Source organism: Pristiophorus japonicus, chromosome 11 (genome assembly GCF_044704955.1).
Source record: "Pristiophorus japonicus isolate sPriJap1 chromosome 11, sPriJap1.hap1, whole genome shotgun sequence".
NCBI lineage: Eukaryota > Metazoa > Chordata > Chondrichthyes > Pristiophoridae > Pristiophorus > Pristiophorus japonicus.
In genome coordinates, this window is record NC_091987.1 from 125,445,183 (window position 1) to 125,461,810 (window position 16,628).

A 16,628-nucleotide genomic window follows, 5' to 3' on the forward strand; every position below is an offset into this window, starting at 1 on the left:
TTTCTATGGTAGAGAATTCCACAGGTTCACCACTCTCTGGGTGAAGAAGTTTCTCCTCATCTCGGTCCTAAATGGCTTACCCCTTATCCTTAGACTGTGACCCCTGGTTCTGGACTTCCCCAACATTGGGAACATTCTTCCTGCATCCAACCTGTCCAAACCCGTCAGAATTTTAAACGTTTCTATGAGGTCCCCTCTCACTCTTCTGAACTCCAGTGAATACAAGCCCAGTTGATCCAGTCTTTCTTGATAGGTCAGTCCCACCATCCCGGGAATCAGTCTGGTGAATCTTCGCTGCACTCCCTCAATAGCAAGAACGTCCTTCCTCAAGTTAGGAGACCAAAACTGTACGCAATACTCCAGGTGTGGCCTCACCAAGGCCCTATTCAACTGTAGCAACACCTCCCTGCCCCTGTACTCAAATCCCCTCGCTATGAAGGCCAACATGCCATTTGCTTTCTTAACCGCCTGCTGTACCTGCATGCCAACCTTCAATGACTGATGTACCATGACACCCAGGTCTCGCTGCACCTTCCCCCTTCCTAATCTGTCACCATTCAGATAATAGTCTGTCTCTCTGTTTTTACCACCAAAGTGGATAACCTCACATTTATCCACATTATACTTCATCTGCCACGCATTTGCCCACTCACCTAACCTATCCAAGTCTCTCTGCAGCCTCATAGCATCCACCTCGCAGCTCACACTGCCACCCAACTTAGTGTCATCCGCAAATTTGGAGATACTACATTTAATCCCCTCGTCTAAATCATTAATGTACAATGTAAACAGCTGGGGCCCCAGCACAGAACCTTGCGGTACCCCACTAGTCACTGCCTGCCATTCTGAAAAGTACCCATTTACTCCTACTCTTTGCTTCCTGTCTGACAACCAGTTCTCAATCCACGTCAGCACACTACCCCCAATCCCATGTGCTTTAACTTTGCACATTAATCTCCTGTGCGGGACCTTGTCGAAAGCCTTCTGAAAGTCCAAATATACCACATCAACTGGTACTCCTTTGTCCACTTTATTGGAAACATCCTCAAAAAATTCCAGAAGATTTGTCAAGCATGATCTCCCTTTCACAAATCCATGCTGACTTGGACCTATCATGTCACCTCTTTCCAAATGCGCTGCTATGACATCCTTAATAATTGATTCCATCATTTTACCCACTACTGAGGTCAGGCTGACCGGTCTATAATTCCCTGCTTTCTCTCTCCCTCCTTTTTTAAAAAGTGCGGTTACATTGGCTACCCTCCACTCGATAGGAACTGATCCAGAGTCAATGGAATGTTGGAAAATGACTGTCAATGCATCCGCTATTTCCAAGGCCAACTCCTTAAGTACTCTGGGATGCAGTCCATCAGGCCCTGGGGATTTATCGGCCTTCAATCCCATCAATTTCCCCAACACAATTTCCCGACTAATAAAGATTTCCCTCAGTTCCTCCTCCTTACTAGACCCTCTGACCCCTTTTATATCCGGAAGGTTGTTTGTGTCCTCCTTAGTGAATACTGAACCAAAGTACTTGTTCAATTGGTCTGCCATTTCTTTGTTCCCCGTTATGACTTCCCTTGATTCTGACTGCAGGGGACCTACGTTTGTCTTTACTAACCTTTTTCTCTTTACATACCTATAGAAACTTTTGCAATCCGCCTTAATGTTCCCTGCAAGCTTCTTCTCGTACTCCATTTTCCCTGCCCTAATCAAACCCTTTGTCCTCCTCTGCTGAGTTCTAAATCTCTCCCAGTCCCCGGGTTCGCTGCTATTTCTGGCCAATTTGTATGCCACTTCCTTGGCTTTAATACTATCCCTGATTTCCCTAGATAGCCACGGTTGAGCCACCTTCCCTTTTTTATTTTTACGCCAGACAGGAATGTACAATTGTTGTAATTCATCCATGCGGTCTCTAAATGTCTGCCATTGCCCATCCACAGTCAACCCCTTAAGTATCATTCGCCAATCTATCTTAGCCAATTCATGCCTCATACCTTCAAAGTTACCCTTCTTTAAGTTCTGGACCATGGTCTCTGAATTAACTGTTTCATTCTCCATCCTAATGCAGAATTCCACCATATTATGGTCACTCTTCCCCAAGGGGCCTCGCACAATGAGATTGTTAATTAATCCTCTCTCATTACACAACACCCAGTCTAAGATGGCCTCCCCCCTAGTTGGTTCCTCGACATATTGGTCTAGAAAACCATCCCTTATGCACTCCAGGAAATTCTCCTCCACCGTATTGCTTCCAGTTTGGCTAGCCCAATCTATGTGCATATTAAAGTCACCCATTATTACTGCTGCACCTTTATTGCCTGCACTCCTAATTTCATGTTTGATGCCCTCCCCAACATCACTACTACTGTTTGGAGGTCTGTACACAACTCCCACTAACGTTTATTGCCCTTTAGTGTTCTGCAGCTCTACCCATATAGATTCCACATCATCCAAGCTTATGTCTTTCCTAACAATTGCATTAATCTCCTCTTTAACCAGCAATGCTACCCCACCTCCTTTTCCTTTTATTCTATCCTTCCTGAATGTTGAATACCCCTGGATGTTGAGTTCCCAGCCCTGATCATCCTGGAGCCACGTCTCCGTAATCCCAATCACATCATATTTGTTAACATCTATTTGCACAGTTAATTCATCCACCTTATTACGGATACTCCTTGCATTAAGACACAAAGCCTTCAGGCTTGCTTTTTTAACACCCTTTGTCCTTTTAGAATTTTGCTGTACAGTGGCCCTTTTTGTTCTTTGCCTTGGGTTTCTCTGCCCTCCACTTTTCCTCATCTCCTTTCTGCCTTTTGCCTTTGCCTCATTTTTGTCTCCCTCTGTCTCCCTGCATAGGTTCCCATCCCCCTGCAATATTAGTTTAACCCCTCCCCAACAGCACTAGCAAACACTGCCCCTAGAACATTGGTTCCGGTCCTGGCCAGATCCAGACCGTCCGGTTTGTACTGGTCCCACCTCCCCCAGAACCGGTTCCAATGCCCCAGGAATTTGAATCCCTCCCTGCTGCACCACTGCTCAAGCCACGTATTCATCTGCGCTATCCTGCGATTCCTACTCAGACTAGCACGTGGCACTGGTAGCAATCCCGAGATTACTACTTTTGAGGTCCTACTTTTTAATTTAGCTCCTAGCTCCTTAAATTCTTTTCGTAGGACCTCATCCCTTTTTTTACCTATGTCGTTGGTACCAATGTGCACCACGACAACTGGCTGTTCTCCCTCCCATTTCAGAATGTCCTGCACCCGCTCCGAGACATCCTTGACCCTTGCACCAGGGAGGCAACATACCATCCTGGAGTCTCGGTTGCGGCCGCAGAAACGCCTATGAATCCTCCCACTACTGCACATTGTGTAGATTGGGCCTGTACTCTCTGGAGTTTAGAAGAATGAGAGGTGATCTCATTGAAACATACAGGATTCTGAAGGGGATTGACACGGTCGATGCTGAGAAGTTGTTTCCCCTGGCAGGAGTGTCTAGAACTAGGGGGCATAGTCTCACGATAAGGGATAGGCCATTTAAGACAGAAATGAGGAGGAATTTCTTCACTCAGAGGGTTGTGAATCTTTGGAATTCTCTGCCCCAGAGGGCTGTGGATGCTGAATCTCTGAATATATTCAAGGCTGAGATAGAAAGATTTTTGGAGACTAGGGGAATCAAAGGATGTGGAGATTGGGCGGGAAAGTGGAGTTGAGGTAGATGATCAGCCATCAACTTATTGAATGGCGGACTAGGCTCGAGGAGCCATATGTCCTACTCCTGCTCCTATTTCTTATGTTCTTATGTTCTACCATTCTGGTAGTTGCATGATCCAACGATAATGGATTGTTGACTAATTATGGCATCAATCTCTATCAATGAGTCTATAACAGACCCAGACATGAGGCGAGGAAATCCCCAGTGGTGAAGAGCTTTATGATGAGAGTGGCACGTTCCTCCACGGACTACAATTCTCAAGAGAGTTTCCATTACAATCTACAAAGTAACATACAATCAAGCATTTGGCAGTGGCTGCTACTCTGAAAGAACAAAGAACAAAGCCATCTCTGAGAAGTATTTTCAAGGACCACGCTGCTGGTTAATATGCATTTATTCGTAAGACAAAACAAATGTTTCCATCTAATTCCAGCATTTGACCGAGTATGGCACCGAGCAACCTTAGTGAAATTGAAGTGAATAGGGATCAGGGGAAAAAATGTAAGTGACTGGAGTCATACCTAGCACAAAGAAAGGAGCTTGTGGTTGTTGCAGGCCCCAGGACATCACTGTAGCAGTTTCTCTTGGCAGTGCCTTAGGCCCAATTATCTGTGGCTGCTTCATCTATGACCCTCTCAGAAATGGGCCTGTTCGTTGATGATTGCAGTGTTCAGCTCCATTTGCAATCCCTCAGATAATGAAGCAGTCCAAGCCCATGCAGCAAGACCGGGACAATATCCAGACTTGGGCTGATAAGTAACAAATAACATTCGCGCCACACAAGTGACAGGCATGAACATCAACAAGAGAGTCTAACCACCTCCCTAGGACATTCAATGGCATCACCATCACCAAATCCCTCCTGGGGGTTGCCATTGAATAGAAACTCAACTGGAAAAGTCACATAAATTCCGTGACTACCAGGGTAGGTCTCCAATGAGTGACTTATCTTTTGACTCCCCAAAGCCTCTCCACCACCTACAAGGCACAAGTCAGAAGTGTGATGGAATACTCTCCACTTGCCTGGATGAGTGCAGCTCCAACAACACTCAAGAAGCTCGACACCATCCAGGACAAAGCAGCCCACTTGATTGGCAAATGATCCATCGCCTTAGACATTCACTCCCTCCATCACTGGCATACCATAGCTGCAGTGTGTACCATCTACAAGATGCACTGCAGCAACTCGCCAAGGCTTCTTCGGCAGCACCTCCAAAGCCCATGACCTCTACCACCTAGAAGGACAAGGGCAGCAGGCATCAACTGCAAGTTTCCCCTCCAAGTCACACACCATCCTGACTTGGACATATATCACTGTCTCTTCTTTGTCACTGGGTCAAAAATTATTTGCTAATATAGAACCCATGAAAACATTCTTAGTCCTTCAACTGGATGCTCATACCCTGGTCTCTGCCGTTGCTCCAAATCCATTGTCTTTGTGACCTATATGATTTCTCATCCATTGCGAATGAAGACCTCAGTACCCAAAGCCACATGAAGCTCTGTACCTAAGCGTTAAAATTTATTCCAATGATTCTGAAGACAGAGGACATAAAATCCAACTTGGGCGGGGGTGCAAAATGGGTGGCAGCGGATTGGCCAGCCATTATATACCCCGTCCGATAACTGAGCGTGTAATGGGCAACCAATCTGCAAGCATTCATTCTGTAGTGCTGCCAAAATTGAATTTCAACCCCTTAACTGTGAAGGAAAACCTCTTTTGCCCTATTCTGATTCATAGAATTGTAGACTCTTACAGTATAAAGGAGGCCATTCAGGCCATCGTGTCTGCGTCGGCTCTTTGAAAGAACGATCCAATTAATCCCACTCCACTGCTCTTTCCCCGTAGACCTGTAATTTTTTTCTCTTCAAGTATATCTCCAGTTCTCTTTTGAAAGTTAATATTGAATCTGCTTCCTCCACCCTTTCAGGCAGTGCGTTCCAGATCACAACAACTCACTGTGTAAAAAATGTTTCCTCATGTCATCTCTGGTTCTTTTGCCAATCACCTTAAATCTGTGTCCCCTGGTTACCGACCCTCTTGCCACTGGAAACAGTTTTCCCTTATTTATTAAACTGTTGATGATTTTGAACACCTCTATCAAAATCCATGTGCCCGAAATTGTTCTTTCACTTTCAATACTTTGAAAGTATTACATTCGCTCTCAGTTGAGGTCCTGCCAAACAGTTCCCCCCAGATCTGTTTTACCTCTTCCCTCATGTCTATGTCGTTGGCCTTTACAAAATCATATAGCTGGGCTTTGGTCCCGGACATTGGTCCCGGACATTGGTCCTGGGCATTGGTCCTGGGTAATGGTCCTGGGTAATGGTCCTGGGTAATGGTCCTGGGCATTGGTCCTGGGCATTGGTCCTGGGTAATGGTCCTGGGTAATGGTCCTGGGTAATGGTCCTGGGCATTGGTCCTGGGCATCGGTCCTGGGTAATGGTCCTGGGCATTGGTCCTGGGTAATGGTCCTGGGCATTGGTCCTGGGTAATGGTCCTGGGTAATGGTCCTGGGTAATGGTCCTGGGCATTGGTCCTGGGCATTGGTCCCGGGCATTGGTCCCGGGCAATGGTCCTGGGTAATGGTCCTGGGTAATGGTCCTGGGTAATGGTCCTGGGCATTGGTCCTGGGTAATGGTCCTGGGTAATGGTCCTGGGTAATGGTCCTGGATAATGGTCCTGGGTAATGGTCCCGGGCATTGGTCCCGGGCATTGGTCCTGGGTAATGGTCCTGGGTAATGGTCCTAGGTAATGGTCCTGGGCATTGGTCCTGGGCATTGGTCCCGGGCATTGGTCCCGGGCAGGGATGAATCCAATCAAACTCGGTCATATTATGGTTTCAGGCACCCAGAGGTGCCTCAACTTCTATCTTCTGTCCACTATAGGGGTCAATTACCATTGCCATACTGACCTGAGTATTACTTCTAATGGCTTCGCCCGACACAATGGATCATGAAATAATTGTGCATTCTATTTACCAATTCTGACGCTAATCTATTTGGGAATTTCCAGTCTATATTTGCGAGCTGAAATTTCCCATTTACTAGAACAGTTCTATTTTCACACATCCTCCTTACCTCTTAAAATCCTCTCTTCAGGGACAACTTTTGCTTGGTGGATGTGGTGGGGGTGGGGAACTCATAAACATAAGAAAATAAGAACATAAGAAATAGGAGCAGGAGTAGGCCTGCTCCACCATTCAATAAGATCATGGCTGATCTGATCATGGGCTCAGCTCCACTTCCCAGCCAGCTCCCCATAAACCCCTATTCCCTTATCGTTTAAGAAATTGTCTATTTCTGTCTTAAATTTATTCAATGTCCCAGGTTCCACAGCTCTCTGAGGCAGCGAATTCCACAGATTTACAACCCTCTGAGCAAAGAAATTTCTCCTCATCTCTGTTTTAAATGGGCGGCCGCTTATTCTAAGATTATGCCCTCTAGTTCTAGTCACCCCCATCAGTGGAAACATCCTCTCTGCATCCACCTTGTCAAGCCCCCTCATAATCTTATACGTTTCGATAAGATCACCTCTCATTCTTCTGAATTCCAATGAGTAGAGACCCAACCTCATAAGTCAACCCCCTCATCTTCGGAATCAACCTAGTGAACCTTCTCTGAACTGCCTCCAAAGCAAGTATATCCTTTCGTAAATATGGAAACTAAAACGGCACGCAGTATTCCAGGTTTGGCCTCACCAATACCTCATATAGCTGTAGCAAGACTTCCTGCTTTTATACTCCATCCCCTTTGCAATAAAGGACAAAATACCATTGGCCTTCCTGATCACTTGCTGTACCTGCATACAATCCTTTTGTGTTTCATGCACAAGTACCCCCGGGTCTCGCTGTGCTGCGGCACTTTGCAATCTTTCTCCATTTAAATAATAACTTGCTCTTTGATTTTTTTTCTGTCAAAGTGCATGACCTCACACTTTCCAACATTGTACTCCATCTGTCAAATTTTTGCCCACTCACTTAGCCTGACTATGTCCTTTTGCAGATTTTGTGTGTCCTCCTCTCACATTGCTTTTCCTCCCATCTTTGTATCGTCAGAAAACTTGGCTACGTTACACTCAGTCCCTTTTTCCAAGTCATTAATATAGATTGTAAATAGTTGGGGTCCCAGCACTGATCCCTGCGGCACCCCACTAGTTACTGATTGCCAATCCGAGAATGAACCATTTATCCCGACTCTCTGTTCTTTGTTCGTTAACCAATCCTCTATCCAACCCCGTGAACTTTCATCTTGCACAGTAACCTTTTATGTGGCACCTTGTCAAATGCCTTCTGGAAGTCCAAATACACCACATCCACTAATTCCCCTTTATCCACCCTGTTCGTTACATCCTCAAAGAACTCCAGCAAATTTGTCAAACCTGACTTCCCCTTCATAAATCCATGCTGACTCTGCCTGACCGAATTTTGCTTTTCCAAATGTCCTGCTACTGCTTCTTTAATAATGGACTCCAACATTTTCCCAACCATATCATCATCATAGGCAGTCCCTTGGGATTGAGGAAGACATGCTTCCACTCCCAAAGTGAATCCTTTGGTGGCTGAACAGTCCAATGCGAGAGCCACAGACCCTGTCACAGGTGGAACAGACATTCGTCGGGGGAAGGGGGGCGGATGGGACTGATTTGCCATACGCCTGCGCCTGACCTCTTCACGCTCACGGCGTTGAGATTTGAAGAGCTCAACGCCCTCCCTGATGCATTTTTTCCACCTAGGACGGTCTTCGGCCAGGGACTCCCAGGTGTCAGTGGTGATGTCGCACTTTACCAGGGAGGCTTTTTGGGTATCCTTGTAACATTTCCACTGCCCACCTTTGCTGTGAAGGAGCTCCGCATAGAGCAATTGCTTAGGGAGCCTCATGTCTGGCATGCGAACTATGTGGCCTGCCCAGCGAAGTTGATCGAGTGTGGTCAGTGCTTCAATACTGGGGATGTTAGCCCGGGTGAGGACACTGATGTTGGTGCGCCTGTCCTCCTTGGGGATTTGCAGGATCTTGCGGAGACATCATTGGTGATATATCTCCAGCGACTTGAGGTGTCTTCTGTACATTGTCCATGCCTCTGATCCATACAGGAGGGCGGGTATTACTACAGCCCTGTAGACCATGAGCTTGGTGGTAGATTTGAGGGCCTGGTCTTCGAACACTCATTTCCTCAAGCGGCCAAAGGCTGCACTGGTGCACTGGAGGCGGTGTTGAATCTCTGCATTAATGTCTGCCTTTGTTGATAAAAGGCTCCCGAGATATGGGAAGTGGTTCATGTTGTCGAGGGCTGCACCGTGAATCTTGATGACTGGGGGGCAGTGCTGTGCGGCGAGGACAGGCTGGTGGAGGACCTTTGTCTTACGGATGTTAAGCATAATGCCCATGCTTTCATATGCCTCGGTGAATACATCGACTGTATCCTGGAGTTCATCCTCTGAATGTGCGCAGACGCAGGCGTCGTCCACATATTGCAGCTCAACGACAGAGGTTTGGGTGATCTTGGACCTCGCCTGGAGGCGGCGTAGGTTAAACAGATTCCCACTGGGTCTGTAGTTTAGTTCCACTCCAGTGGGGAGCTTGTTGACAGTGAGGTGGAGCACGGCAGCGAGGAAGAATGAGAAGAGGGTTGGAGCGATGGCGCAGCCTTGTTTGACCCCAGTCCTGACATGGATTGGGTCTGTAATGGAACCGCTGGTAAAGATCACCACCTGCATGTTGTTGTGGAGCAGGCGAAGAATGTTGACAAACTTTTGGGGGCATCCAAAACGGAGAAGGACGCTCCATAAGCCCTCACGGTTGACAGTGTCAAAGGCCTTTGTAAGATCGAAAAAGGCCATGTATAAGGGCTGGCGCTGCTCCCTGCATTTTTCCTGCAGCTGACGCGCTGCAAAGATCATGTCCGTTGTGCCTCGTAGGGGACGAAATCCGCACTGTGATTCCAGGAGGAGCTCCTCGGCCACGGGGAGATGACGGTTGAGGAGGATTCTAGCGACAACCTTTCCAGTGGCTGATAGCAGGGAGATTCCTCTGTAGTTGCCGCAGTCGGACTTGTCCCCCTTTTTAAAAATGGTCACGATCACTGCATCTCTGAGATCTCCCGGCATGCTCTCCTCCCTCCAAATGAGAGAGATGAGGTCATGTATCCATGCCAACAGCGCCTCTCTGCCATACTTTAGCGCCTCAGCAGGAATTCCATCCACACCCGTAGCCTTATTATTCGTGAGCTGTTTTATGGCTTTGCCTACCTCGTGCAACGTTGGGGTTTCACTGACGGATGGCAGGTTGCATGCTGCGGGATGGAGTTGAGAACACTCGAGTCAAAGGCAGAGTCTCGATTGAGGAGATCTTCAAAGTACTCCTTCCAGCAGGCCCTGACAGCCTTGGTGTCCTTGATGAGTGTTTCCCTGTTCTTGGCCAGGAATGGGTGGGGCCTTGGGAGTTTGGACCATAGGTGGCCTTGACTGCAATGAAGAAACCTTGCATATCGTGGCTGTCGGCCAGTTGTTGTAACTCCTGTGCTTTCTCCATCCACCACCACCTTTTCTTTAGGTCCCGGGTTTTTTGTTGGACCTCAGCCTTGAGCCGTCTGTAACGTTGCTTTGCAGCTCCCGAGTTGGGTTGTTGCTTGAGGCTCAGAAATGCTCTGTGCTTACGATCTATTAGTTCTTGGATCTCCTGATCATTTTCATCAAACCAGTCCTGGTGTTTTCTGGTTGAGTAACCAAGTGTCTCTTCATAGGCACTGGTTATGGAGACCTGGAGGGCAGACCAAGCGCTGTGGGCATTCAGCATCTCAGGATCATCAAGACACGCCAGATTAGCTGTGAGGCACTGGCTGTAGAGGGCTCTCTTAGCTGGGTCTTTAAACGGCATTAACTTTTTTGCGGCACTGCTTCTGCTGTCCCCTCTGCTTTGGGGTCATGTTTATATTGATGATGGATCGGATTAGGCGATGGTCTGTCCAGCACTCGTCAGCTCCTGTCATGGCGCGGGTGATGCGCACCTCCTTGCGATCCCTGGCTCGGACGATGACATTGTCGAGCAGGTGCCAGTGTTTTGAGCGAGGGTGTTGCCATGATGCCTTGTATTTGTCCCTCTGGCGGAACAGGGTGTTGGTGAAGAGGAGTTCATGTTCTTGACATTTTGTTAGGAGTAGGGTACCGCTGGAGTTGGCTTTCTCTACACCAATCTCTGCCAATCACGCCTCCCCAGAGGGCTGTGTCTTTGCCGACCCTGGCATTAAAGTCACCGTGGAGGATCAATTTGTCGCCCGTGAGGACGCAGGACAGGGATGTCTTGAGGTTGGAATAAAAACCCTCTTTAGCCTCATCCATTGCATCGCGTGTTGGGTCGTACGTACTGATGACTGTGGCGCATTGGTTCTGGGATAGGGTAAGGCGAATGGGTCATGAGGCATTCGTTAACCCCGCAGGGGGAGTCTTTGAGACGGTCGACCAGTTCATTTTTGATGGCGAAGCCGACTCCATGAAGGCAGCATTCTTCCTCTGGTTTTCCTTTCCAGAAAAAGGTGTAATCTCCACCATGTTCCTTGAGCTGGCCTTCCCCTGCCTGCCGGGTCTCGCTTAGGGCGGCGATGTCAATGTCAAAACATCTAAGTTGCCGGGCAACTATGGCGGTGCGGCATTCCGGCCTGTTGCTGTTGGAATTGTCCATGAGGATCCTGATGTTCCAGGTCCCGAACTTTATATTGGCGAAGTGGAAGATGCCTGTGCATGAGTTCTTTTAAAGTGGGGTGGCCGCTGCTCACCGGCAATCACACGGGCTTAGCTGAAACATAGAAACATGGAAACATAGAAAATAGGTGCAGGAGTAGGCTATTCGGCCCTTCGAGCCTGCACCACCATTCAATAAGATCGTGGCTGATCATTCACCTCAGTACCCCTTTCCTGCTTTCTCTCCTTACTCCTTGATCCCTTTAGCCATAAAGGGCCATATTTAACTCTCTCTTGAATATATCTAACGAACTGGCATCAACAACTCTGCGGTAGGGAATTCCACAGGCTAACAACTCTCTGAGTGAAGAAGTTTCTCCTCATCTCGCTCCTAAATGGCTTACCCCTTATCCTTAGACTGTGAGCCCTAGTTCTGGACTTCCCCAACATCGGGAACATTCTTCCTGCATCTAACCTGTCCAATTCCATCAGAATCTTACATGTTTCTATAAGATCCCCTCTCATTCTTCTAAACTGCAGTGAATGTTTCACGGTACTGCTGGAACACTCCAGCCCAGTGTCTTCCTTGTGGCCAGTGGGCCCCGAAGAGCCGGCGGGCCCAGAAGAGCCGGCAGGCCTCGAAGAGTCGGCAGGTCCCGGCAGGCCTCGGGAGAGTCGGCGGGCCCCGGAATAGCCAGCGGGCCCCGGGGTCCCAACCACAGATGTTAGGCTAACTGGTCTATAGTTTCCTGCTTTTTGTCTGCCTCCTTTTTTAAATAGGGGCGTTACATTTGCAGTTTTCTAATCTGCTGGGACCGCCCAGAATCCAGGGAATTTTGGTAAATTATAACCAATGCGTCCACAATCCCTGGATTAAAGGTTTGGTTTGAGGCACCTTGAGATCTTTTTACCTCAATCCTTAAACTTATTACTGGATCGGCTCAGTGCCTCTTCCTAGCTCGGGACTCTGATTGGCTCGGGACCCTGATTGGCTCAGGACACTGATTGGCTCAGGACACTGATTGGCTCGGGGACACTGATTGGCTCAGGATCCTGACTGGCTCGGGACACTGATTGGCTCGGGACATTGATTGGCTCGGGAACACTGATTGGCTCAGGAAACTGACTGGCTCGAAACACTGATTGGCTCAGGACACTGATTGGCTCAGGACACTGACTGGCTTGGGACACTGATTGGCTCGGGACACTGATTGTCTCGGGGACACTGATTGGCTCAGCCCAGTGGCTGGCTCAGGACCCTGATTGCCTCGGGGACACTGATTGGCTCAGTCCAGTGACTGGCTCAGGACACTGATTGGCTCAGGATACCGATTGTCTCGGGGACACTGATTGGTTCGGGACATTGACTGCCTTGAGCCTGGAGTCCATATTAGAAAACTGTGCACCCCAGGTTGTAATCTTCTGTCCATTAAAAATTAATACACAGAAAAGCATGGGCTGCAATTTCCCGATATGCGTTCACCAGACGCTTCGAAATAAAAAAAATCTTCCCCGCATATAATTTTAGAAGAAAAAACTTGCATTTATATAGTGCCTTTGATGACCTCAGGACATCCTAAAGCGTTTTACAGCCAATAAATGACTCTAAGTATAGTCACTGTCGTAATATAGGAAACTAGTCAGCCAAATTGCCCACAGCAATGTCCCACAAACAGCAAATGAATGAATAACCAGGGAGTTTGTTTGGGGGTGCTGATTAAGGGATAAATATTGGCCACAACATCAGGAGAAATCCCCCACTCTTCTTTGAATAGTGCCAGGATATCTTTTACACCCACCCGAGTAGGCTTAGCGTCTCAACCGAAAGATGGCACCTCAGACAGTGCAGCACTCCCCGAGTACTACAATGAAGTATCAACCTACTAGCATGTGCCCAGATCCCAGTGTGGCGCTTGAGCCATTAACTTCTGACTCAGAGACAAGAGCAGTGCCTTTGAGTCATGTGTTTTTCCAATTACAAACCTCCAATACTTCATTAAGGTTTTCCATTTCTACAGGATCTATTTCCTATATGTCAAATATTGACCAGGCCACCAGGGATAACTGCCCCGCTCTTCTTTGAAATAGTACCATGGGATCTTTTACGTCGATGTGAGGGAGCAGACGGGGCCTCGGTTTAACGTCTCATCCGAAAGTCAGCACCTTCGACAGTGCAGCCCTCCCTCAGTACTTACCTGCGTGCTCAAGTGGGGTTTTAACCCATGACCTTCTGACTCAGAGGCGAGCGAGCACACATTTATTAAACTGCAAAGTTTATGGGAAAGTGAACCAGCTGAGGTTTTTAACCACAGTCCAACACCTTCAGGATCACTTTTACCGATACCAGCTTTTTAAAAAGAAAACTGAATTCAAATTTTCATGGCGGGATTTGAACTCATGTTCTCTGGAGTGACCAGTCTAGTAACAGAACCACCACACTACTTTAGCCCTTGGGTCACTGTCACAGTTGTAGTGCAGGGCAATAATTTCCCTTTGTACCTCAGGGTGCTCAGCTCAACTGTTGCAACCCTGTTTCTACCGCATCTATCTAACTGGCCCTGAGTCCTCGGTATGAGCAGTGCTGTATTCCACATTGGGCAATCTCCAACTCGGCTCTCAAGGGAGCCCAGAAAAATATATTTCGCAACAGTAAACGAATTTATGTTTTCAGACTTTACATCAGGTTTACTTAGAAACAGTCGTTAGTGCAATTGTACGACAAACCAATACATCAGGTTAAAAGTACACAGTACAATTGTGCTTTCTTGGAAGTCAATTAAAATTTTTCCTCGCAGTTCCAATTTTGGAGAATTTTGCAACTGCACAAACCCTCGAGTTGTCACTTAATTAGTGTTCCTCATTAATCTTATGAAGTGACTTCAAGCAAATGCATTGTTTAAAATCCAACTTTTTTGTTCATTCCAGACTTTTGGCATCAAGTACCCCAGCTAGGAGCTTCACATGCAAACGCAGTTCAAGAATGAGCGTGCAAACGTCAAGAGGCCGGAGCGACTTCAGTCAATCTGCTTTGCCTGGAGTTTCCAAAGAGCTGTCCTCTAATAAGAGGCTGCCGCACACATTTATTGAACTGTGTATCACAGGAGCCAGCGCCTCAGGTGCTGCTACCCATGCTGATAGACCTTTGGGAAGGCCCAGGGATGACAAGATGAGGTCAAGACTTTGCGTGTATCAACATGTGGGGTTTTCTCTATCACTTCTTGGTTGGGTGTGCTCTTTGGTGGCCACGGTGCTACCTCAGTGGCTGACCTTGAACACCGACTTGATAGTGACCGAGACCTTCTCCATTGGCATCTGGGAAACGTGTGTTGCTCAGGATGAGGGTGCCGTCCATTGCAAGGGGTACAGTAGTCTCCTCAGTCTGCCGCAGGACATTCAGCTGGCTCGAATTCTCATGTGCGTGTCCGTTGCCCTTGGCCTGCTGAGCTTGGGGCTCTCCCTCTCCGGATTGAGATCCATCACCTGCTTCAGTGACGATGAGACTACCAAGGGAATGTTAGCAGTCAGCGGCGGGGCCTTCTTCTTTCTGGCGGGAGTCACGACTCTCGCCCCGGTGTCCTACATGGCCCACGTGACGGTGGCCAAGTTCTGGGACCCCACCGTCCCCGGGTTTGTCCCCCGTTGGGAGTTTGGTCCGGCCCTGTTTGTTGGTTGGGTTGGTGGCTTCCTGCTCCTGCTCGGGGGCCTTCTGCTAATCACCTCGCAATGCTGTCTCAGAAAACCCAAGGCCATCATTGAGCTGAAGCCACCATTAGAAACTGTGAAGAGAACGATGTGGTACAAAATGGAGTATGTATGATATATTCTTTATGACATCACAAACACACAGACTACAGAAACCTTGCCATCATGTGACTTGTCACATGACCCTTTTATTGTATTTGCATCAGCAGTTGCATTACCACAGTAGTCCACTGGGAGAGCAGTAGTCCACTAGGGGGAGCTCTATATTATGGTATGTCTAATTACAAACGGGGTCTCCTTTAGGATCTGAAATACCTGGAAATGGACTGTCTTAATTTGATCTATGTGCCTGAAGGTATGCAGAGTTTAAAAATCACTCACCTTGCTATCCCTCTTGCATTCAGCTTTGCCTGTACCTTGCTCTATAAACCTGTTCTCCTCCATAGTTAGCTCCTGAACCTATTTCAGTAACTGTTTGGCCAGTTATGGTGCAGCATTGAGCCTAGGCCCAGATCAATTGAAGTGATGTTGTACTCCAGTCTCCCCCCCGCCAGGAATGTCTGGAGTTTGAACCCCTTCAGCATATGACCCAGAGGCGGGAATGCTCACTACCCTGAAGGATGGAATATCTGATGGTACTTTGTGTGACCTAGCACCTGGAGTGGAGGCTTTAAGGTGAACAGATACAAGAGGCTACAGAATTTCCAGCTTTGCTGTTGTTGTCGTCACAAGAGTTCGTTGACTGCATGGACTGCGCTGAAAATGTGGAACAAATCTAAATGAAGAATGTGTATGTATGTGAAACCCACCCATCCTGTGTATATTTGGCATACCTACTGTACAAGGTCTATAATAAACATCTGTCGATCTCAGTCTTTAAAACTACAATTGGTCCCCAGTATCTGCAGAGGGGAAAGAGTTTGGGATTCCCACTCCCCTTTGTGTGAAAAACTGCTTACTGATTTCAACAACCACATCTTGTATTTATATAGCGCCTTTAAAGTAGTAAAATGTCCCAAGGTGCTTCACAGGAGTGTTTTAAGACAAAACAAATAAATTTGACACTGAGCCACATAAGAAGCAGATGACCAAAAGCTTGGTCAAAGAGGTAGGTTTTAAGGAGCGTCTTAAAGGAGGAAAGAGAGCCGTAGAGGTGCAGAGGTTTAGGGAGGGAGTTCCAGAGCTTGGGGCCCAGGCAGCTGAAGGCACGGCCACCAATGGTTGAGTGATTATTGTTGTGTCCTTAGATGCTCCAATAATGACTCCACGAGGCAATGTGTTGTACTTGAACTGTAGTGACCTTAGTCCTTTATTGATAACTCCAGAGTGAGGATCACACCTGGTGGCCTGCCTTTTATACTAGGCCAGGCACACCTGTACAGATAATCTACAAGTCTCCCACTGCAGTGCCCTCTGGTGACACACTTTGTGATAATCAAACAGTAGCCATGTAGGATACACGACAATTATAATCAGGGATGCTCAAGAGGGCAGAACTTGAGGAGTGCAGACATCACGGGGGGTTGTGGGGCT

General features: G+C 47.7%; 1 protein-coding gene across 1 annotated transcript; it reads left to right on the forward strand.

Moving 5' to 3' along the window:
- Positions 1-14,559: 14,559 nt before the first annotated feature.
- LOC139275843 (putative claudin-24) lies at positions 14,560-15,210 on the forward strand. Its single transcript, XM_070893052.1, has one exon. The coding sequence runs from the start codon at positions 14,560-14,562 to the stop codon at positions 15,208-15,210; it is 651 nt and encodes a 216-aa protein (XP_070749153.1).
- The last annotated feature ends 1,418 nt before the right edge of the window (positions 15,211-16,628 follow it).